The sequence below is a fragment of the Bombyx mori genome, chromosome 19, assembly GCF_030269925.1.
Source record: "Bombyx mori chromosome 19, ASM3026992v2".
Classification (NCBI taxonomy): domain Eukaryota; kingdom Metazoa; phylum Arthropoda; class Insecta; order Lepidoptera; family Bombycidae; genus Bombyx; species Bombyx mori.
In genome coordinates this window covers 3,916,765-3,941,569 of record NC_085125.1, presented here as the reverse complement: position 1 = coordinate 3,941,569, position 24,805 = coordinate 3,916,765, and the positions used below count along the sequence as shown (strand labels likewise).

At 38.7% G+C, this 24,805-nt stretch overlaps 1 protein-coding gene across 2 annotated transcripts in view; it reads left to right on the top strand.

Annotated features, from left to right (window-relative positions):
- The first annotated feature begins 3,668 nt into the window (after nucleotides 1–3,668).
- Nucleotides 3,669–24,805, top strand: part of LOC101736826 (phospholipid phosphatase 2) — a 121,655-nt gene continuing 100,518 nt past the window's right edge. The window contains exons 1-2 of one of the 2 annotated variants that reach the window (XM_062673925.1): nucleotides 3,669–3,764; nucleotides 9,633–9,723. In XM_062673925.1, the coding sequence (XP_062529909.1) occupies nucleotides 9,634–9,723 (90 nt within the window). In that variant the 5' untranslated portion in view covers nucleotides 3,669–3,764; nucleotide 9,633. Of the gene's footprint in view, nucleotides 3,765–9,403; nucleotides 9,724–24,805 lie in introns of those variants that run through there. The other variant, XM_012696568.4, reaches the window with a different exon arrangement.

The window sequence follows — 24,805 nt, the reverse complement described above, 5'->3', positions numbered from 1 at the left end:
TCTTCTCAGTGGGTCGCTTTTCCGATCCGGTGGTAAATTCTGCGAAGCACTGCTCTTGCTAGGGTCAGTGTTAGCAACACCCCGGCTTGAGCCCCGTGAACTCACCTACAAACGTTACAGCCTGGCCACGGGACATTCGCCGATGCGAATATTCGCGCGGTGCGAACGGCGAAGCGTCTAGCGACTAAAACAAGCGCATAGAAATGTACCTAACAAGCCACGCGCACCGGCGACCGGCGAAGCGACCGGCGAAATGTACCGAGCGAATCGCGCGATGCGGCGGGCGAGCAAAACAAATGCATGAATACGGACGGCGCGAGCCACGGAGTCGAGCGGTAGTCGCGGCGAATAGTACAGTGATTAAATGAGTTTAGTTGTTTTCGCCGCGAAAAATTAACGCCGAAATTTTTATATTTTTTATTTATTTTTTATTTTATATTTTTAAAGTCGTCGTGGCCTAACGGACGTCCGGCGCAATCGTGTTGAGCGATGCACCGGTGTTCGAATATCAGGCGGGTACCAATTTTTGTAATGAAATACGTACTCAACAACACTCAACGTTCACGATTGATTTCCACGGTGAAGGAATAACATCGTGTGATAAAAATGAAATCTTCAAAATAATAATTTGCGTAATTACTGGTGGTAGGACCTCTTGTGAGTCTACACGGGTGGGTACTACCACCCTGCCTATTTCTGCCGTGAAGTAGTAATGCGTTTCGGTTTGAAGGGCGAGGCAGCCATTATAACTATACTTGAGACCTTAGAACTTATATCTCAAGGTGGGTGGCGCATTTACGTTGTGGATGTCTATGGGCTCCAGTAACCACTTAACACAAGGTGGGCTGTGAGCTCGTCCACCCATCTAAGCAATAAAAAAATAAAATAGCTGAAATACTAGCTAGACCAGCTATTTGGAAGTCTAGCCACCCAAAGTATTTCTCGTACTTCTTGTGGAATTCTCCATCTATAGGTATACTCCGATTCTTATTCAAATCATGTACTTCACAATCTTTTCCAAATAATAGGTCCTGAACCAAAAAACTATTAATTTGTAAGCAATATCGAGATAATTTCGATATAGACATTTCGCTGTCGGACTTCCTTACTAGTCGCGGCGGCGAACGTGAGTACCCGTGGCCTGCAAACGGTGCTGCGCGAATGGTCGCCTCGCCCACCGCTTCGCTGTTCGCACCGCCGATCCCCGTGGCCAGGCCGTTAGGGTGAAGCTGAAATAGCCTCTCAAGGCAATCAGCGTAAGCAGGAAAAAAAAACCATTTTTCTAATGAAATACGCCAAATTCGGTTACGTAGTTCCTGAGCCTATAGTAGATCAACGTATATAAGCATAATAACGTACATATTGTAAATATATTAAGAAAAGGTATTGCAAACAATAGTGATGATATATTTTCGATTTTATCGATGAGAACATGTAATTTATCAAAACGTTTATCATACACTTTTGACAAAAAACGAGCAGACTAAGTGATTTGAGCTCATGTACACTAAAAGCCATACCATAGTTTTTATAAATATTTTTAATACACATTCATTCTAAATACAGAAACAGGGTTAGAACTTGTATTGTTATGTAGGCCCAAAAAATGCAATGCTTTCAGGAAATCCAGTTTGGAAAATTTCAAATTCCACAAACGCTTCCCTTTGTTAGTCATAAGAGAATTCTAATCCTAAAACTCCTTTGACGTAGTTTCAAAGGAATTCCTGAATCTCACGTGAACTATCTTTGTTATTTGTTTTATAAACGGAATCCTGTGTATATTTTAACTAAAATTAGTTTAGAAACGCGTCACTATTTAACGTTGCGTCTAAATCGCTTAACAAATTGTTCTTAGAATATAAATAAATTAGATCGAGATTACGCAGAGCTTCTGCATGTTGTGATAGAACAAAAATATCTTTGTAAATTGGGGATTTCGCGTTAATATTTATTTTTAAATATCGAATTCGATTGACAGACGAACTCGCGATCTAACTAGTTTTGAAGTGGTCATCAAAGTAGTCATAAGATACCAAGACTCCATTTCGTTAGGATTAGTGGTTTTCAGTATTTATATATTAATACGTGAAGCAAAAACTTTGTATCCCTTTGAGGGAGCTCATATAGAGTCCCTTCTTTATTTCGCCGTAAAGTCGTGTTTTATGTAATTAACACCACAGTTGAAACAATATAAATTTTATTGATGTAGCGGCATAAACAATTCTAGCTAATTATATTATATTAGTTATTTAACACATTATAAATTATTTTTACGTTTTAAATATTTTGGCGGTAAAAAGGTCCCGTGTCACAGACTATATTCTTTTCCCACCTCTCGTGCGTTCCGGCTTACGCATTATAAAAAGGTGCGTTCTTAAACGCCACACCTTTTTACGAAAATTGCGCCGACGGAGGAGTATGAAATTTCAACACTTATAGAGAATATAGAGAAGAAGTGCACAATGCTAATTTTTTTTTTTAATAATGCATAAAAGATACATAAAATCAACAAAGAAAACACTACACACACTACATACCATGTATTTGACGCACACACGCATGCATACTATTTATTGTCAAATTTTTGCTCTTGACCTCTGTGGTCAAATTGAGAATAGATTAAATATTGTTTGTCTTTATTAATATTTTTTTATAGAGTAGCCTTGGCGAATTTGTGATTATAGAAGTATAAAATACAATCATAATAGTGTACAAACTTACAATTCCAATTAATTATTGTCGAATTTCGACTACTGCGGGACCTCTAGTTAAATTAAATGTACCAAACAGCATGTATTGTATATGTGTGCTACGGAATAATAAGTAAAAAGGCGAGAGGCATTTTCTTCAAACGAAAGTTCTTTTGAAGTCGTCGTGGCCTAAAGAATAAGACCGGTGCATTCGTATCTAGCGATGCAACGGTGTTCGAATCCGACAGGCAGGCACCAATTTTTCTGATGAAGTATGTACTTAACGAATGAATAATTTACACGATGAAGGAATAAGATCGTGTAATAAAAATCAAACACGCAAAAATATATTTTGCGTAACTCCTGGTGGTAGGAGTTTGGTAACCGCGCACGAGTAGGTACCACCACCCAGCTTATTTATAATTTCCTCTTATTTCTATGGGGCAACCGTTGTATTATAAAACTGAGACTTAGAACTCATGTCACAAGGTGGGCTGTGAGGTCGTCCACTTATCTAAGCTATAAATAATAAATAATAAATCTATATATTATATAAAAATGAATTGCTGTTCGTTAGTCTAGCTAAAACTCGAGAACGGCTGGACCGATTTGGCTTATTTTGGTCTTGAATTGTTTGTGGAAGTTCAGAGAAGGTTTAAAAGGTAGATAAATATGAAAATGCTCGGAATTAAATAAAAATAACAATTTTGTTTTCCCTTTAATGTCCCCCCCCCCCGGCGGACGGATTCCTTTTGTTTGTTTTAAGTTTATTTTGTACAAAAGTTTAGGTCTTGTATTTATCGATTGAGGCACTACGAAGTCTGCCGGGTCTGCTAGTAAATAAATAAAAACCATCGGGTTTAGCATAAATCAACTTGTTTGCTACAATAATAATGGTAATGTGGTTAAACATTTGGTTCCGTCATACGCATGCGCGACCGAAAATCTAGGAGGCCATGATCCACGGGCCTTTAACAAAAAGCATTGTACATTCTTATTTATACATCCTAAAATAATAACAATCAGATATCTTCACAATTGAAGCAAGACTCAGGAGTGGGATTCCCGCTACAAGTAAGTACTTTTTAATATCGTTTTTTCCTATTTTAGTGAGAGTCGTGTCGCAAGTAGAATTTAGTCTCGTCTTATTAAAACAACATATTATCTTTGAGAAAATCATAATAAAATGTTTGGTTCTGCAATCGTCTTTTTTCCTTAGAAGGAAGCCCCCAAAGTTATTTCAAACGTAAATAAAATCACTATAAATTCATTATTTAGGCTGAGGAAAAAAAACAGTATTGGCGCTCACAAAACTTAACAATAGCTTCAATTATAATAAATTTGTATGACGCCATAGCCGCCATGAAATTGGATTGCCATGGATTAAAAAAAAGCACAGATTTACATAAGATAATTGTGGATGATAACAGAATGAGTCATGCGCCTGATTCGTTGAATTTCGAACGCGGATGTTGAAATATACCGGGAAATTGTTTCGAATTCGATCGCCGCCATATTGTTGTATATCTATTGTAATTTTAAAAGACCTTTTTGAACCAGTATTCAATTTTAAAAGGCTTATGTATACCTAAAACTGAAACATCTGTAAGGATTAAAAAAACAAATCAATAAATAAAAGGTTTTCTCTCGAGTGGCATTTTTAATTTAACAGTTGTACATAGGCTAGGAATGACAATTTCTTGACTAATATAAATACTAAAATCAATAACGTAATATGTACATACTTTATGGCCACTTTTGAGTTTATAAGACTAGGATAGTCTTAATAAACTACAATTGGGTATAAGCTGATGATAATGACCATGGTTTCCAAGCCAATAAAGTATTTGGTTTGGCATTTTTTATAATTTGCGTAAAAGAAGACACAGATCCACATCAAGCCTTTAGGTAGTCTTTCTTTTACCACTTTCCTCAGCTTGATTTCCTTTGCTTCTTCATTCCGCACTCTGAGATGGCGTAACTACACGACTCCTCTTCACTCTCGCCCAAGCGTTCGACCCCCCGGTCAGAGCCCGGGCGTGGGAAAGGAGTTATCGCGGTCAACACTGCACCCAGACGCGTGGCTCACCCCAAGAACGCCCAGCAGACGCAGCCTTTGGGTGCCGTACTACAATCTAAATAAAATCCATTATTACTGCATTAGTTGACTATTAAGTACACGTCTGTTGTCTAGCCAGGCAGCGGAAATAACTGGTAATCTGCTAGCAGAATCTGAAACCGGACTTTTTTATTGCTTAGATGGGTGGACGAGCTCACAGCCCACCTGGTGTCAAGTGGTTACTGGAGCCCCACCCTTCAAACCGAAACGCTTTACTGCTTCACGGCAGAAATAGGCAGGGTGGTGGTACCCACCCGCGCGGACTCACAAGAGGTCCTACCAACAGTAATTAGGCAAATTATAATTTTGCGGGTTTCATTTTTATTATACGATGTTATTCCTTCACCGTGGTAATCAATCGTGAACATTTGTTGACTATGTATTTCATTAGAAAAATTGATACTCGCCTGCGGGATTCGAACACCGGTGCATCGCTCAACACGAATGCACCAGACGTCTTATCCGTTAGGCCACGACGACTTCATAAGTTAAGTAAACGATCTCACGAACCACCTGGTATTGAGTGGTTACCGGAGCCAACGTAGACGTCGACAGCTTAATTGCCGCAACCAATATTATGACGTCAGTTTTAAGTCTCAGTTTTTCAATACAACTGCTGCCCCACCCTTCAAGCCGAGACGCATTACTGGTTCACGGCAGTAACAGCCTACGTGTATAAGTTATCTCCAATCCTACGAATATATTATATTACTTCTAAGCCTCCACGTATTCGTGCGGGCTCACAAATCGCTGTACCACTGGAAAAGTGAGAGAGAGAGAGAGAGAATACACTTTATTGCACACCAACACAATTTACATTAAAAAAAAACACAGTCTAAAAGCACATACATTTGTACAATAGGCGGTCTTATCGCTAAAAGCGATCTCTTCCAGACAGCCGTTTAATTTACAGAAATTCTGTAAATTATAAAAATATAGCAGGTATGTTGCGGTGTACCATAGACAATACATTATTATGGTATACATATAATAAACAGATATATACCGTTTACATATAATATATACCAATATACATAATACATACTAATATGCTTACACACACATAATAAATCAACAGTATGGAAATGATAAATGATAATGATGTAACAAAGAGCACTAAGCAGATAAGTAGTGAAATGGTTCAATCTTTTTTTTAGGTAGGAAGGATTACTGGTGGCCCGGAGGCCTTTCCAGTTTCACCAGAACAGGTGTGCGAGCAAATGCTCAGCCAGGAGAGTAGTTCAATCATTTCCTTAAAGAACACCTCAGTATGATTGCGACCGAGCAAGCTATAAGGTTTATTTGCTTAGCTTATACGTGAATCATATTCAGCGTTAGTACTCGTAGACGTCCTTGCGACGTTAACAATTACTTTCACTCTTTCGTTTGACATTTAAATCTTTTTGATGTAAGCGTTTGTCAATCAATCAATTTAGGCAATAAATAAATGATAAAGATTATATGGCTATAAAATTTAATTAATGCAGTAAAATGATAAATATCGGACAGTCAATACAATAAAAAATGATTAGGAAAACTGCATTTTACGTACAAATTAGTATAGGTAGGGTATAGGAGATCTCATAGGGTATAGGAGATCTCAGTCGATCTGTGTGCTTAGTGTGAGTTTTTTAACGTTTTCGATAGCGTAAAAGTTACCTGAAATTTGTATGTAGCTGGACAGTGTCTCTAGCGGCAAACATAGGCAAACGTTCCAACTCCATACAAATTTGACTTCACTTTTACGCTATCGAGAACGTTAAAAAACTCACACTAGGCACACTGATAGTTGCAGTGCAGCGTAAGCAATTTTAGTTCTGCAAAGAGTATTGATTCGCAGTGTTGATCGGATCATCAATTTAATTCATTACTTCATTTTCATCCAAATCTTATTCAGCTATTTCAGAGCATTTATTTCGAAATCAATGATAAACACTTTTAATGTAAACAAAAAGTTAATGAAGTTACGTAGTTAAAGTTTTATTTATGGCCTAATATTCATGATATTTTATTATGTGTTTTTTATTTGATGTGTGATTTATTTTCTCGTTTTTTATTGTCAATATATTATTTACGATACTATATCGTCTTACGTTGTCGCGGACGAACCAAAATACAGTCAAACCTGGATAAGCGAGAGTTCAAAGGAGCACAATCTCATTCTCGCTTATAGAGGTTTCTCACTAACCCGAGTTTCTCACTAATGCACGCCCTGAATTTCATTTCGCGATTTTCCGGATTCAAACGCATTCACTATTTTAAGTTTATCACTTAATGACAGTACAACGGCCGTCTGGTGTAGTGGTAAGTGACATGGTCACTACACAAGGGGGTCGCGGGTTCGAATCCCGCCAAGGGAAGAAATTTGTATGATAAATATAAATGTCTTTTCCAGGGTTATGGATGTATATTAAATATATGTATGTGTATAATAAAAATCTTACATTTATATCCGTTATCTGGTACCTGTAACACAAGTTCTATACGAACTTATCACGGGACCAGTTAACGTGGCGTGATTGTTAATAAATATTTATTATTATTATTTATTATTACTTTAATTTTCCGTTTTGACATGATGCAGAACAGAACTTTCCTTCGCAATTAATTAACGATAAACTGAGTAAGTCCGACGAACAGGACGGTACACAGGCACACGTGTCCATTCGAAAAGAATGCGATAAAATAACAACGTTATTTAGTTCCATTAAATAGAATAGTTTCAATATTGACGAGAAAACAATACAAAAACAATGGTAGGAAGTTCCACGAAAGTTAAGAATGAGTCATAAAATAGCAGATGTTAAATTTGTAATTTGTTTTGTCATTTGTTCTTCCTAAATAATATAAATAAATAAAGCTCGACTGTCGTTTATAGAGGTATAGATAAGTAGCAGTCTCTCTTACGGAGGTCCATGAGGGAAAAACGACTCTCGCTTACAGAGGTTTCTGTTTCTCGCTAATAGAGGTTTTGGGAGCTTAAAATGACGGGTCTTGGCTATTACTCTCACTTATAGAGTTTTCTCACTTATCCAGTTCTCACTTACCCAGGTTTGACTGTACTCATTATTTTGTATCAAAACATATTTGGTTGCTTAAGGAGTCCATACTAGTTGTATACACGTGTTTATTTCCCTTTTTCCACCGGGATACAGAAATGTATTCTAAAATAAGATCATTTTTTTGTCACACTGTCGCGCTGCCTCTCTTTAGGTAATCGGGGTTTATGCACTCGCGTATTGTAAGCAGGCGAGCAGCGATCTCGTCTGGCGCTATGCTGCCATGACTTACCTTTGTCAAGTTTGACTCTAAATTGCATAGTACAAGTCAAGCGTGGGGCTAGTCCGATATTCCTTTCCTAAATCTGGCGCTGATAACAACTCCTATTTTTTATTCTCTAGCTAATCGTTGTTATCGTGCTAGCTTTATTCTCTTGCTAATCGTAGTCTGAGGGGCTATTCCAGCTACTAACAGACTGGTAGGGAGAGAGTTTGCTGACACTGCCGAATATACTCCTATACTAGATACACACTCTTTTTTTACCTACCTGTGTTGATAGCCTTGAGAGGCTATTTCAGCTTCGCCCTAACGTGTAGGTGAGCTCACGGGGCTCGAACCGGAGTGTTGCTAACACTGGTCCTAGCAAGAGCAGTGCTTCGCAGAATGTTCCACCGGATCAGAAACGTGACCCACTAAAAAGAGCAAGAAACTCAGTGGGCTGTGTCTATGGGTTGATTCGCTCGTCGAGCCTTTCGTCGCAAGCGACGGCTTCGACGAGGACGGAGATCAGTGCTTGTGGTACCTAAAAGCACCGTTATTGGATCGGGAGGACCCGTAATGACGTGTTTCGGGCGACGTCGACTATTTACCATTCGGTCTACAGGATCGGATATGTAATTTCCAACGGCCACGACAAGCGACTTCTCATGTCGTTCCGCCTTCTCAAAGTGGCGTAATGATGCGAACTGTAGATACTTACTAACTGAGTCTAGCTCCAGGTCATCATGGAGGCACTCCTTTGAATATCGCTTATACGTAACTGTTCTGTGTTCGCGTGTGCAAGCTGTTGTTAGCCCGTTGATCATGTTATAGCGTGGGTTTATGAGCCATCTGTCAATCTGTCAGCGTGAGGTAAGTATTTTTGGTTATTACTAAAAGTAGCACCTTCAGAATCACTTGACTGTGAACAGCACACGTCGGCCATAGACAATGACAATATCTGGATAACAACCGTCCACCGGCCTATAGTATTAAAACACCTTCTCTAAGACTCGGTTAGTAGAGCGTCTCATCATAGAGGCAAAACTTCATACAAATAACATCTTTGAGGCCTTGAAATTCCAGTATTTTATAGCAAAGTTTTATCACAGCGTATCATTTTTTAATAACGCTCTTAAAACCATCGAAATTCTCGGAACCGTCCTTTACTTGGCGCTCTCCTGCGTCGTAGAAAAAAAAAAGGCATACTTTGCAGAAACCATAACTAATAACAGTTACCGCGCGAAGGTAGTCTATGGGAATAGTAAAGCTTCGAACAATAGTAAAACTACCTGTGTCTGAGTCAACTCCACGCTCGAATGACCAATTGTTAAATAAAAGCCTGGCTGCTCATTCGTTCGCGTCACCTGAGCGCGCGCGCACGTCTCAAAATACGTTTAAAACCAATTCAACATCAATAAATCGCAAAACGATTAGTGGATTGTAATATTTGTAATAAAAGTTCATTAAAAACGATTATTTTTGTGTGTGTGTGAGTGTATGTGTGTGTAGCGTTTGTGCGAGTGTAAAATGGTGCGCACGTTGAAAGTGGTCGGGTGTTTCAGAATGCCCAAACGTGCCAAAGTTGAACCGGCTCCGAGCGGCGAAGGAATATTCACTATTGATATGTCATCAACGAGCACTTTGGATGTAGCCGTGAGTTCTTAAATCGTATAAAAACTCGAATCGATTAGGCTGTTTTTGCGAAACGTTTTTAAGTAGGGCGACCATGCTGTGGTGTGTTAATTTCGAATGTAAACAAACGTTGAATGTAAACATGCAAAAGTAGTTAGGGCATTGGTTTACATTTCTTTGTCAAGGTCATGGTCGAAAAGATTACCTACCAACTTCAGACCAGCTTAGTCCTTTGATCATAATATGTATGCAGAATTATGTTAGTAACGCAAATTATAGTGTAAACTGGAATAGTGGAGCTGGGGGATATGATAAATAAATATTATTCATCAAATTAGATTACTGGTATATATGATCTTAATCGCAGCAATGGACTGGTTTTGACCTTTGAAATGTAGATGTCTATATAGCAGTACCTATTTCATTTGAGGTCGTCTGCAAGGCTGTCATCTACTACTGGTATAAACAAAAATTGCAATAAGAATTATTGTAGTTTGATTGGCAGTCCAAAATATAAACAAAATATTTAGTTGTTATAAAATTTCAAACGGAGAAACAAATTAATAAAAAAAAGTATCTCAAATGTGAGCAATACTTAAAATTCCCACGGGATTTCCTGTTCGACGAATGACAAACAAAAACTAAGTAAGCCAATTGACGCTGACACATAGATTTTAAAAGTGTCCAAAGTAAGAATAAACAGAAAATCCAAGTTTCCTTAAGTGTGGGCATTAAAAATCATTTACGATTGTTAGACGTTGACCAGAAGTGTAGAGAGAGATGTTTGTCTAAAATATATTCTACTATTTGATTCAATTACATTAAAATCGGGCCATGGGCCGAACCTTCTACGAGTTCCCCACGCCTAGGGGGCGTTCGGGGTATGTGGGACTGGTCCGCGACTGCGAAATCCCGGGCCCAAGGATGTTTTCAGGACCTCCGAACGGAGCCTCTGAGGCGAGTCGAAGGTTCTTAAACATCAGCCGTCTCAGTACGGCAGACCGTCGGGCCGACAGACGGTGCCGTTGGTATCCCGGAATACCCCGCTCGACCAGAACTAGCCGGTCGGATCAGAACGTGATACATCGCCAACCGGTTGCTCTTTTTTATGTTGAAGATATTATTCCTTGGCAGCGTGCCGCGTGGCCTCGACCCCCTCAGATCGGGTAGCACGGGTCTTTGCAAGTCTTTTTAGCAAAAGCCTTTTTTTTAATTAAGGATTACTGGTCACCCGGAGTCCTTTCCAGTTTCACCAGGACAGGTGGGTGAACGAAGGCTCAGCCAGAAGGGGTGGAATTTGCTAAAAGCTGCATATAAAAACCTTGTGCTTAGTGGTGGTGGGGCGTATTGTACGATCGCTCAGGTAAATACCACCTCCTATCTATTTCCAACGCAATGCAAAATTTGTATGGAGTTGGAACAGCGTCCCTCCTACGTTCAAATGTAGGTTTGACTTAATTTCACGTGATCGAGAAGTTAAAAAACTCTCACTAAGCACACTGAAGTCTCAATGCGGGTGGCAGAATCCACTTGTGTTACCACTCAAAGCCAGATGGGCCTCAAATACGATCCCTCATCTAAGTTATAAAAAATACAAAACTCACACAATGTCGGAAAAAACGAATTTGATTCCCACATGCATTCTAAAACAAATACTTGCGATTGATATTCTAAGTGCTATGAGCATATTTTAATACGAATTATAAGTGACTTGAAGTAGATTTACAAAGATACAGCAAATGTTTATACCGTATGATTCAATGTATGATTATACTGTTGACTCCATTCGATTAATTATAGGTAGGTGATACCGATCATAATAATGTATCATCATCGTATTGCAGAATTGCACGCATTTCTGATTAGCTGTATGCTCGATTTTTTTTCCTACCTATTCTAGTAACCTCGTGGGGTTATTCTAGATTCACCGAGCTAGTAGGTGACCTCACGGGGAGCAAACCGGTAGTGTTGCTTACACTGACCCTAGCAAGAGCAGTGCTTCGCAGAATCTACCACCGGATCGGAAACGCGACCCACTGAGATCCGGCGAGAAACTCAGTGGGTTGTGCCTATGGGTTAATTTACTTGACGAGTCTTTCGTCGCAAGCGACGGGTTCGGCAAGGACGGCGAACGGGCTTGTTCGAAGCTTCGCTAGCGTGGACTATATTTATTATTATCAAATATAGCCTACATTTGTTACCATGCTTCAAATAACCTTCTGAGTTCCGTAAAAATCTGTTCAATGTTTTGGAAGTGAAAACGTAGCAAATTGACACATTGGCTTTCGTATCAATAAGATTATTTGTTATGCAACTTTGTTATGTAACTAAATATGCAACAGTAGAGAATAAATTAAAGAAATATTTAAAAGACGATTATATTAACACCCGCGTTCAGCGAATTGTTACAGAAGACGGGTAACCAAACAGACAAAAAACATCGCTGTTTTATGATCTATTATTGATCTTTAGTGACCTCCGGTCTACTTATTTTTCTCTTAACTACTTCTTCTATCTATAGACTCTTCGGATTCTACAGTTTTATTTTATGTATCGTTTAGAAAACACTACATTAATATTCGTTTCTTTTATTCAACTAAAAGTATGTAAAACTTTAGGTCATTTTGAATATATTCATAATAATAATAAATTCATATTGCATAGATTTTACTGTATTCTTAATTAAATAATCGACTCAGACAACGGAGCCACGTAAAGTCCCCGTCGTTCTAAGCACCTCATATCGGATCCTCCTGATCGTTTCTTAGTGCTTTTAGGCTCTCCAAGACCCAGTCCAGACCCAGACCGTCTAACCCAAAGATACAACTCACCGAGTTTCTCGCCGGATCTTCGCAGCCTCTTGCCGGTGGTAAGACATCTTGAGTCCGCACGGGTAGGTATCACCACCCTGCCTATTTCTACCGTGAAGCAGTAATACGTTTCGGTTTGAAAGGCAGGGCAGCCGTTGTACTGTTAAAACTGAGAACTTAGAACTTACGTCTCGAGGTAGGTGGCGGTATTTACGTCGTATTTGTCTATGGGCTTATCCACCCGCCTAAGAAATAAAAAAAAAGTGAGTCGCAATTTCGATCTGCTAGTAAATTTAGTAAAGCACTGCTCTTGCTAGGGTTAGTATTAGTAAGTTATCTCAGGTTGAGCCCCGTGAGCCTACCAGTCTGCATAGCCCCTTAGGCTACCAACGGTAAGAGAAAAAAGCGGAATGCATCGAATCAAAACGTCAGAGTACTTAATTATTAGTTAATTAATGAAAGCGTGTACTAATAATTGTGATGTATTTATAATAGGTTTTAGATAATTATCAATGTTAATTGGTGCAAAATGATTAATTAAGAAACATTGTCAATTTACTATAGTTAGTTGTGGTGTAAAGTAGTTTTTGTTAACCTCAACGTTCTGCTTATTAATTACGAATGATTCAAAGCAAAAAAAAGGTAAGGTAAGTAGAAAACGATTTCTTCAAAAGAGTAACAATGATGGTATGTTCAGTGCTAACATTCATGAAATTCTTATGAGAAGCCTTTGTTGTGTCACGTGTAGCCTAGATAAAATGGAGTGGAAATTATAAAATTTGTACAGATGGCACAGTGTACTAGCGACTGTCTGGGTTTTATGTGCTGGCAACACCGAAATCTACTTATTTACAACATGGTCACAAACGTTTTATTACACCCGTTGTACTACGTTTAATTTTCTGGAACATAATTTGTAAAGTTCTCATTGTCAACAAAATCTCGCGAACTTATTTCTTCCAGCGATCAAAGGACAGCGAGTGAATTTTTACTAATTATGAATACCGCAATTAATCGAAGTTCCTTCGTCTTTAGTGTACATTTATTAATAATAAACCTAATACCTAATAATACCTAATACGCTTAATACTAAATCTAATACCTAATAATACCTAATACGCTTAATACTATAATATTATCTTTACTGATATTGTAAATCTGAAACTTTGGTTGTTTGTTATTCTAAAACGCCAAAAAGGGGCACCAATTTCAATGCAAATTGGTACGAAGATGGTTTGTGCCAAAGAACTAAATTAAAATTTGCCTTATTTGAGCTGAGTATAAAACACATATACCTAGTATCGTACCGTGTAAAAAAACAAAGTGTACCGTGTACCATTGGCATTTTTAATTAATACTTCTCATCTACATAATTAATAACTTAATAAACTCTCCATCAATGGCGTTAATTATCTAATATATAAAATTATCGTGTCACAATGTTCGTTCCCATACTCCTCCGAAACCGCTTGACCGATTCTCATGAAATTTTTTATGCATATTCAGTAAGCCTGAGAATCGGCTACTATCTATTTTTCATACCCCTAACATATTTTTTTTATTTGGACTTTTTTTTTTGTTATAATGAGGTATTATGTGGTTGAATGAGGTTTTGTTATTTTTATTATATATTCCCTCATCGTTCACAGCACTACATACCTCTTTCACTCATTTACCACATCCTTACACACTTACAATAAGTTAGTTTTTTTTTCTACACTAGAAATTCCCTAGAAATCTTATTTAAGGCAAAACAATGTTTGCCGGGTCAGCTAGTATATTATAATAACTTTATTCGCTTTGGTTCGCCTATATTTTGGTCTTTATACCGGATACTACATTTAAGATCTATGGTGTACTTTAAATAAGGATGTGTATGTTTGTCGGCGAAATGCTATGATTTAATGGGAGATAATTTTGTTCGTTCCTTGAACTCCTTCAAATGTACTGTTATCCCGGAATTACCACGACGGGCCAAATAAAAATAAAAAATCGAGACTCAAGAATTTTATTTTCAGCCCAATCATAATTAATTAATCAGGTCTAACGTCCTCAAGATGAGGTCACACTACATGTTTTTTGGTATGCGGGAATTTAATGATTAGTTTTATTTATTTCGCTCTTAAGTGAGGTTAAGTTTTATGTTGCATTAAAACTAGGTTACGTATTTTCCGTGGTTAAGTTTGGAAGGTCCTCCAAATAATTCGAATATAAACAGGTTAAAATCGTGAAGAAGATGCATTTTTTTATCAGGAAAAACGTCTTCAAGAACCAATTTCACGATTTTTTATTGTCATTTGCAGAATAAGCCTTACTGGTTTAAATTAGTAGTGTATTTCGTTTTCAATAAACTTACTTTTTGTTATCGCCTTCAAAGATAGACTAGCATACGACCTTGTGTAGTGAAGTGTGTGGATATAGCATGATGGTGGGTGGTATTTATTTTGTTATGTCCATGGACTAACGTAACCATTTAACAGCAGATGAGCCGAAAGTCAGTCTGCCCATATACAGCAAGAAATGTTTATTGTTATAGACGAGTGGACGAGTTCAGTGGTTGCCGGAGCCCATGGTCATTAACAACGTAAATGCCGCGACCAAGCTTGAGACATGAGTTCTAAGTTCTCACAAGGGCTGTACCCACCCTTCAAGCCGAAATTCATTACAGCTTCACAGCAGAGATAGGCGGGGTTGATGCCGGGCTCACCTACCAGTAGATGTCTGAACGATTGGCTACCCTTGATATCATAGATATATTGTTTTTCTGAATTTCATACAGTATGTACATTCGTGAATTGCGTTAATTAGTGCATCGTCATAAAGAGTCTGTTCATTTCCATGTCAGTTGCCAGTAAGCAGTTTGCGACCGTTGTAGTCGAGCTAAAAACATTGTTAATATCTATATTGGTACGTGCCCAATCCTCAAGCCGGTGACAACAGGGCACGCGTGATAACGCTAAGCCAAGAACGTGTTTGTGCATTTTTCATTTGTCTTCTTAGTTTATTGTAGTCTATAATATTTAATATACTATTAATTTAATGCTATTAACGTTATTAATTCAATTAATAGCAACATAGGTAACTAATTATTTAGGTTATACGAGTAATTACAATTACTTTTACGATTTAATCTTGCATTATTCATTTTACATTATATGTACATTCTATCTAAGGTTTCGAATATTTTACAATTTTCGTAGTTATGGACGTCCAAGTGAGATTAAGCCGTTAAAGTAATTTTAATCATGTCTAATAATCGCGAGAGACGAAAATACTTATTAGGCTATTTATTATTAGCGTTGAGTCAAGTGGGCTTTTACTGGAATACAATTGTCCTGCCCATTGTTGACGTGAAACGACAGATAAGCAGGGTAGGAACGATGTTCACTATAACCCGCTGAGTTTCTCGCCGGATCTTCTGTGGGTCGTGATTCCGGTCCGGTAGTAGATTCTGCGAAGCACTGCTCTAGCTAGCCTCCTCTTCCTTCAGTCGATCGCTGATTGCTGAGCATCGTGATGCGCCCGCCTGTGACCTTTTTTTGTAATTTCTAGCCACTTATGTCGGTCAGTGGCACAGTGAAGTGCGTGGCTCAGTCTCATGTCCAGATGCTAATAATGATGCTAAGATCAGCTAGGGCTAGTGTTAGTAAATTTTCTCAGGTTGAGCCCGTCAGCTCACCTACCCGGACAAGCATAGCTGGAATAGCCCCTTAGACTACCAGCGAATGGGTAGAAAAAAAAAACTTTATGTCTATGCAATCTGGGTGGACCTCGCTCTTTCGATTAAGAGCAATAAAAAATTACTATTAGTATTTAGTAGCATTATTTTAAGTAATCTAAAAACACTAACAACCAAACTAAATACGCAAAGTCCGACCGATGCGTGAACGAACATATTGTTACATAACTAAAAAATAATTCGAGTCACGTTTCGAATTAATTCATTATTAGACATTACTTTTAATGTGTACGCAATTATTTTATTGTAAATTAATAATCTATATGTGAATAGGTAAACAATTTTTTTTTATTGCTTAATTGGGTGGACGAGCTCACAGCCCACCCGGTGTTAAGTGGTTACTGGAGCCCATAGACATCTACAACGTTAATGCGCCACCCACCTTGAGATATAAGTTCTAAGGTCTCAAGTATAGTTACAACGGCTGTCCCACCCTTCAAACCAAAACGCATAGGCAAAAATAGGCAGGGTCATGGTACCTACCCATGCGGACTCACATAACGTCCTACCACTAGTAATCGGAGAGATTATTTTCTCTGTGTCGCATAACAACTTTTTTTTGATTTGTTGTACCCATATTCGAGCTTTAATGTTGTTGTTAATCTAAAGTTTGCAAACAGAACTTACAAGAAAACAATTCCAATGATGAAACAGCATCGAAATGTGTAAAAGAATTATTGCTAGGCTTATTGATATTAACGAAACTAGAAATGGATTTTATTGAAACAGACATTTACTTTCAGATAGTCAATGATTTTGCTTCAAATTCAGAATTCAATATAATTTTAGATAAGTTAAATTTTTTTAGGAATTTTTATTTAATTTAGTTAATAGTTAATTTTAATTAGTTATTAACCAATATGCTAATTGTATAATCGGTAAATTTTCGGTGACCAACTCAAAGGCCTATAAACTTGACTTCTAAAATGTTCTTGTTTGTATCATAACTAAAAGTTAGGATATTTATATGAATTATATGATGTTGCAATAAATTTTTGAAATAAATATACTCAATATTACCACTTAAAAGAACCGGCATAATACTCAGAGAATGCTCATTTCAATATTTATATCAAGAGGTGAAAGGGTATTTGATTTAAGCAACATTTTTTACAGGAGACCTATTTAAAGTTGAAAATTTAGAAAATATATCATAACAAAAGAAATCTTTCAGCTATTTCAATGGAGTAAATTTAATTGAAGTTCAATTAAAAACATCGAACTGTTGACGCTAATACCAAATAAAACGCACCTTTGCCACTCAGAACCTTTAATTTTTTTTTTAAATCTGCTTAAACGGATAATGTTACAAAAATCAAATGCTGTAGTGCTGTGTGTATACAATTACGTGTATGTATACACAGCACTACAGCATTGTATGAATGTGTGCATTATCGCTGTGCCAATATAAGCGTTGTTGCAATAGAGCTTTGTTGATACTTGAACTAAACAAAAATGTCTGGTACTGACTATCTTATCACGAATGTGTGCAGTACAATTTACGATAAAGCTTAATTAAAGTGTTGGGCATATGTAATCTTTTTTATTAAGCGACTGGACAGTTTTGGGCCCTCATGAGCTTGTACCGTCGTCCTGCCAATGACGCAAATCTAGTGTCGGTTTATCGCTTTTGTTGTCTAAAAATATCTTAGTTAATCAGTAAGGACACAGGATTTTTAGAAAAGACACCGTCGCATATCGATTGAGACACTTCTACGGTTTCATACTGTTTATTTTTAAGTCGTTAGTGAGAGAGTTTGGATTTAGGTCAGTCGGAATAAATTGTTTCCTATTTGGTATTTTCCTATGCGGCGGTATAAGGCAGCTTAGGCCGTTGATATGGCGTTCCGGGTTGAAGGGTACGGAAGGCTTTATCCAAACAATTGAGTTTTCGACCTCACGTATCGAGCTAGGTAACAGATTTTACGTTTTAATGCCCTAAGTCGCTTACACAAAAAGTGGAGTACACCATTTCTTCCAGCAAATCCTAACCGATGACATTTTTTGTGGGCAAATCGTTTAAAAAAAAAAAACGCTCACAGTGTAGGTTTGTTAAAGTTTGAGGTAAACGACATAGAAACGATCTCCCATCTAGCGAGTGAGCTTGCTTTATAGACCAGAAGTCGAAATGTCCAAATTCGGAACTAGATATCTTAGTAAGAAAATGTCGTTAGCAAGATTCATGCATCTGTCGAATACTCTTCAATCTTTTGTTTTATGATAGCTACCGTCTACAAATTGTATAACTAAAACTAATTTAACAGCGTTTGACGATTTGTTCGACGTGCGTGGGTAGGCCTCCCACAAGATAGACCGCAAACCTATTGAGGTTGAGATGCAGATAGCGCAGGACCGATTTTTGTGGCCAGGTTGGGAGGAGGCCCATGTCAAACAGTGTCCAGGTCGTCTGTGAACTGATAGAATAGAATAGAATTAGTGACGTTACGAAATTTTTAAAAGAACAGTCACCATAACAATAAAATAGCACCATATCAATAAAATAAAACACGTGGATTTACTAGAAGCCCAACTATTGAGTGTTAAAGACTTAAATGACTATAAATTCTCGATTAGACATCGTCATTGGGCGGTCGTTAGTAAAATAACTTGCCCAATGGAATCCAATTAAGATTGGATAAAAATGAGGAAGTTAAATGTTTTATTATTTATTTCGTACAATAAATAATCGATTTTAAATAGCCCTACATTAACATTGAATAATAAAGACTTGTTTTTAGTTGGAATCTCAGGGTTTTTACTAATTTTGGGAACGGGTTTTTTATTTGATCCTCTGACAAAGCTGCGGGGTAGAAGTGTGAAGTTCACAAAGCAATTTCTTGGTCAATCGTCCACTGAAATGTCCGTTCCCTATGTCAAAAAATGGCTAGTGTTGGAAGAGTCAGTATTGTTTTTTTTATCCAGTCATTGCTTTAAGAACTCACGGCCCACGTGGTGTTAAGTAGCTACCAATTCCCATTGACATCGCAACGTCAGTGCCACTACCTACCATCAGGAAGTTTAAGTCACAAGTGTATATTGAAGCCGATATCGCACCTTTCACTACGTAATGCTTTGCTTCAGAAATGGACACGGTGGTTGGTCATTGACAGGATAGTGATTTCACAAATTATAACTGTTGCGGGTTTGATTTGTATTAAACGATGCTATTCCATCATCGGAGAAGTGTTTCGTGGGCATGTTCTAAATGTTTCACTAGAATGATTGATATCTTACTTGGGGGATTTGTTACAGGGGCTTCAACGGAAATCGGAATGTCGCGACGGTCGCATGTCTTCGTGTTTTCGAGCTGCTGATTGTTTTCAGCCCAAAATTACATAAGTTCTAAGGTCTCTTCTCACGAATTAAACGAAGTTAATCCAAATATATATTTTTTATTGCTTAAATGGGTGGACGAGCTCACATCCCACCTAGTTGTTAAGTGGTTACCGGAGCTCATAGACATCTAGAACGTAAATGCGCCACCCACCTTGAGATATAAGTTCTAAGGTCTCAGTATAGTTAAAACGGCTGCCCCACCCGGTTACGCAATTACGCATATTATAATTTTGCGGGTTTTGATTTTTATTACACGATGTTGTTTCTTCACCGTGGAAGTCAACAGTAAACAGTGAACGTGTTTCATTAGAAAAATTGGTACCCACCTGCGGGATTTGAAAACCGTTGCATCACTCAACACGAATCCACCGGACGTCTTATCCTTTAGGCCACGACGGCTTAAGTTTAATGCTTAAATTAAATTCAGCGTTTTGGACTATGACTACGTTATCCTTGATGATTGCTTAGAAGGAAATAAAGTGGCTTTGTCGGAAATACCTGAGCCGAGAGAGCTCTGGGATTCCTTTGTGCTTCGAGACTTGAGAAATGTTTTGAATCGTGACTTATGCGAGCGTTTTGTTTATGGTAGTCACGTGCTGCCATAGAGTACATTTAAAATTAGACACGCAACTAAGTTAAAAGTAGCCAAAAATCTTATGTTTTTTTTTTCGTTCGTAAGTTTTTCGGTTAATAGCAACTTATATTTTTATTGTTTTGTAATGATGAACGAGCATGCGCCATATGTTATTTAAGTACATGAATGTCGCCACCACCGTGACACTTGTATTGCGACAGAGCTATCAAACCTTTAAAACTAGAATGGTGGGACAGTATAAATAAGTAGGATAACGGTTTCCCACCCGCGATCTTATTAGTTATTGGGTGTGCACGTCCGTTTCGCTGGGCATTTAAAATTAACATTATTATTTCTCACCTCCACAAAGATTCTTATCACACTCATATAAATATTAGCCTATCCATTAAGTACATCTATTTTCTACATGATACCAAGTTTCAAGTCAATCGGATGCATAGTTCAGTAGTTATAACGGAACTCCGTAAAAACCACTGTTGATTTATATATTAGTATAGATGATACGCTATATCACCATTAAATGCCTGTTGACGATCGCAGTGTGCTGGTATCTTAATTTATTTATTTAAATAAATTAAGATACCAGCACACGTATTCTACGACACCCACAGGAAAATATGGGGTGGTGATATCTTAAACCAACTCACCATTAAGATCTATGATTTATTTTTAATCTTCCATGTTAATGATTAGATCTTGTTTCATGGTTATTAGAAGAGTGCTACTATATATAATTATATATAGCTGTTCAAGACAGACGAACATGCGTCCCAACTGACGATTAGGAGCTACCGCTGTCCATGGACAACAGTCTATGAACATCAATCTGTCGCTTGTTAATAGTCCGTCTAATCCTTCTCGGATTCGAACATCATCGTGCTTTTTTTTATCACAATATTTCTGGGCATGATAATGATATTATGATGAATGTGTGAATGATGTTCGAATCCGAGAAGGATTGATGTTCATAGACTGTTGTCCATGGACAGCGGTATCTCCTAATCGTCAGCTGGGACGCATTCATTAACGCTTCTGTTTATATATCAACAACATTTTTTTGTAATAAACAAAAATAAAAAAATACCCTCTGTCATATTAAGTATTCTATGTTAGTGACGTCATTAATAAGCTAGTAACTTAGACATATCAGGAATATCATCGAGGTATATCTCAGAGATAGTTCTTAATTTAGTAATGATTTACGATATAATAACATACTGTGTAATTGATCATTTTATATAATATATTATATGTATAATGAGAACCATTTTCTGCTTGTCATATTCTGTGGTTCACTCTTTTTTAAATGAGATGTTTTTTTCCTACCTAAGCTGATAGCCTTGAGAGGCTGTTTCGGCGTAACCTTAACCTTAATCCTATCTGTATAAACCGCGAGGGGGATATCCATTCTAGCTTGAGGCTTGAGACAGCTGAGCTTAATACATTTGAGACTACGACCTCAAGACTCATAGACACCCATGCGCTACATTAATTCACGCTTAAGTTGCTGGTTTGATAACTTAAGCTAGTAATGTGTTTGTAAAACAAATTTTGGAGTTTCCGAATGTGCCAGGTCTACTTTCGATTTCAAGGTCATGGTCAAAGTTCAAAGACACGAACGAAAGTCAAAAGTCCTTTTTCGTAGCGTTTTCCGCAGTTACATCCTGGCCATTAATCAAGAGAACCCCGGGGTTCGAGGAAACAACGCAACGGGAATATCTTGAGTTATTGAACACAACTTTCCGAATTTATTACCTAGTATTAAGTACTACTTATTTATCTATATATATATAAAAATTAATTGCTGTATTTTTTTTTTTTTTTTTTTTTTTTTTTTTTTTTTTTTTTTTTTTTTTTTTTTTTTTTTTTTTTTTTTTTTTTTTATTGCCTTTGTAGGCAGACGAGCATACGGCCCACCTGATGGTGAGTGGTTACCGTCGCCCATGGACTTCAGCAATGCCAGGGGCAGAGCCAAGCCGCTGCCTACCGCTGTTCGTTAGTCTCGCTAAAACTCGAGAACGACTGGACCGATTTGGCTAATTTTGGTCTTGAATTATTTGTGGAAGTCCAGAGAAAGTTTAAAAGGTTAATAAATATCAATATGCTCGGAATTAAATAAAAATAACAATTTTGTTTTTCCTTTGATGTCCCCTCCATCGGACGGGTTCCTTTTGTTTGTTTTAAGTTTATTTTATACAAAAATTTAGGTATTTTATTTAATGATTGAGACACTACGAAGTCTACCGGGTCAGCTAGTTTTTAATAAAACAAGAAAGCGTTTTTAAAAAAAAAAAAAAAAAAAAGGTGACAAGGCAGAGTTGCTGGCCGATGCACTGCAAGAGCAGTGCACCACCAGCACTCAACACGCGGACCCCGAACACACCGAGTTCGTCGACAGGGAGGTCGAGCGCAGAGCTTCCCTGCCGCCCTCGGACGCGTTACCCCCCATTACCACTTCCGAGGTCAAGGAGGCGATCGATAGCCTACAACCACGGAAAGCTCCCGGCTCCGACGGCATCCGCAACCGCGCGCTTAAATTGTTACCAGCCCAACTGATAACGATGTTGGCCACCATATTAAATGCTGCTATGACGAACTGCATCTTTCCCGCGGCGTGGAAAGAAGCGGACGTTATCGGCATACACAAGCCGGGCAAACCGAAGAACGAAACCGCGAGTTACCGCCCCATCAGTCTCCTCCCGGCGATAGGCAAACTATACGAACGGCTCCTTCGTAAACGCCTCTGGGACTTCGTATCCGCGAACAAAATTCTGATAGACGAGCAGTTTGGATTCCGCGCCAGACACTCGTGCGTCCATCAAGTGCACCGCCTCACGGAGCACATCTTACTAGGGCTGAACAGGCGGAAACCCATTCCGACAGGAGCCCTCTTCTTCGATATAGCGAAGGCGTTCGACAAAGTCTGGCACAACGGTTTGATATACAAACTGTATAACATGGGAGTGCCAGACAGACTCGTGCTCATCATACGAGACTACTTGTCGAACCGTTCGTTCCGATATCGAGTCGAGGGAACGCGTTCCCGGCCCCGTCACGTCACAGCCGGAGTCCCGCAAGGCTCCGCCCTCTCCCCGTTACTATTCAGTTTGTATATCAACGATATACCCCGGTCTCCGGAGACCCATCTGGCGCTCTTCGCCGATGACACCGCCATCTACTACTCGTGTAGGAAGAAGGCGTTGCTTCATCGACGACTTCAGACCGCAGCTACCACCATGGGACAGTGGTTCCGGAAGTGGCGCATCGACATTAACCCCACGAAAAGCACAGCGGTGCTCTTCAAAAGGGGTCGCCCTCCGAACACCACGCTGAGCATCCCTCTCCCGACTAGGCGCGTCAACACCCCCGCCCCCGCCGTTCGCCCAATCACGATGTACGACCAGCCCATACCGTGGGCCCCGAAGGTCAAATATTTAGGCGTCACCCTCGACAGTAGGATGACATTCCGCCCCCACATCAAGACGGTACGCGATCGTGCCGCCTTCATCCTAGGACGTCTCTACCCGATGATATGTAGGCGAAGTAAAATGTCCCTTAGAAATAAGGTGACACTCTACAAAACTTGCATACGCCCCGTCATGACCTATGCAAGTGTAGTGTTCGCTCACGCGGCCCGCATACACTTAAAATCCTTTCAAATTATTCAATCCCGTTTTTGCAGGATAGCCGTCGGAGCCCCGTGGTTCGTCAGGAACGTCGACCTCCATGACGACCTGGACTTAGAGTCCATCAGTAAGTATCTGCAGTCGGCGTCCATGCGCCACTTCGATAAAGCGGCACGACACGAGAACCCTCTCATCGTGGCCGCCGGTAACTACATTCCCGATCCTGCGGACAGAATGGAAAGCAGTCGACGTCGCCCTAAACACGTCATCTCGGATCCTCCTGATCCACTAACGGTGCTTTTAGGTACTTCAAGCACCGGTCACCGTTCTCGTCGAACCCGTCGCTTGCGACGAAGGGCTCGACGAGTAAATTAACTCTCAGACACAGCCCACTGAGTTTCTCGCCGGATCTTCTCAGTGGGTCGCGTTTCCGATCCGGTGGTAGATTCTGCGAAGCACGACTCTTGCTAGGGTTCGTGTTAGCAACATCGTCAGGTTTGAGCCCCGTGAGCTCACCTACTAAAGTTAAGGCTACGCTGAAATAGCCGCTAGGGCTATCAGCTTAGGTAGGATAAAAAAAAAAAAAAAAAAAAAAAAAAAAAAAAAAAAAAAAAAAAAAAAAAAAAAAAAAAAAAAAAGGCGCACGTCAATTTATATGAGAATATAATGAAATCGAAGATGCAATCGAAATCAATTAAATATGCAACTCAAAAACTACTACTGGTCAGATCTTGATAAAATATCAAATAAACAAGAATCATCTAATACGGTTCATCTAGAAAAAAGTTCTGAAGCAGCACATAAAAAAAAACATTTAAATTCCTTCCTACTTTTTTGAAGTCGGCTAAAAATACAAATCACTTTCTATCGTTACGGTCTCAAATCACACAGCGTGAACGAAAACAGTTTTTGATACGATTTCTTTAATTTCACGTTAATGTGTTTCACTTTATTGTTTCTATATTTCGAATACAGTACAGTTTTCGCGATCACAGTA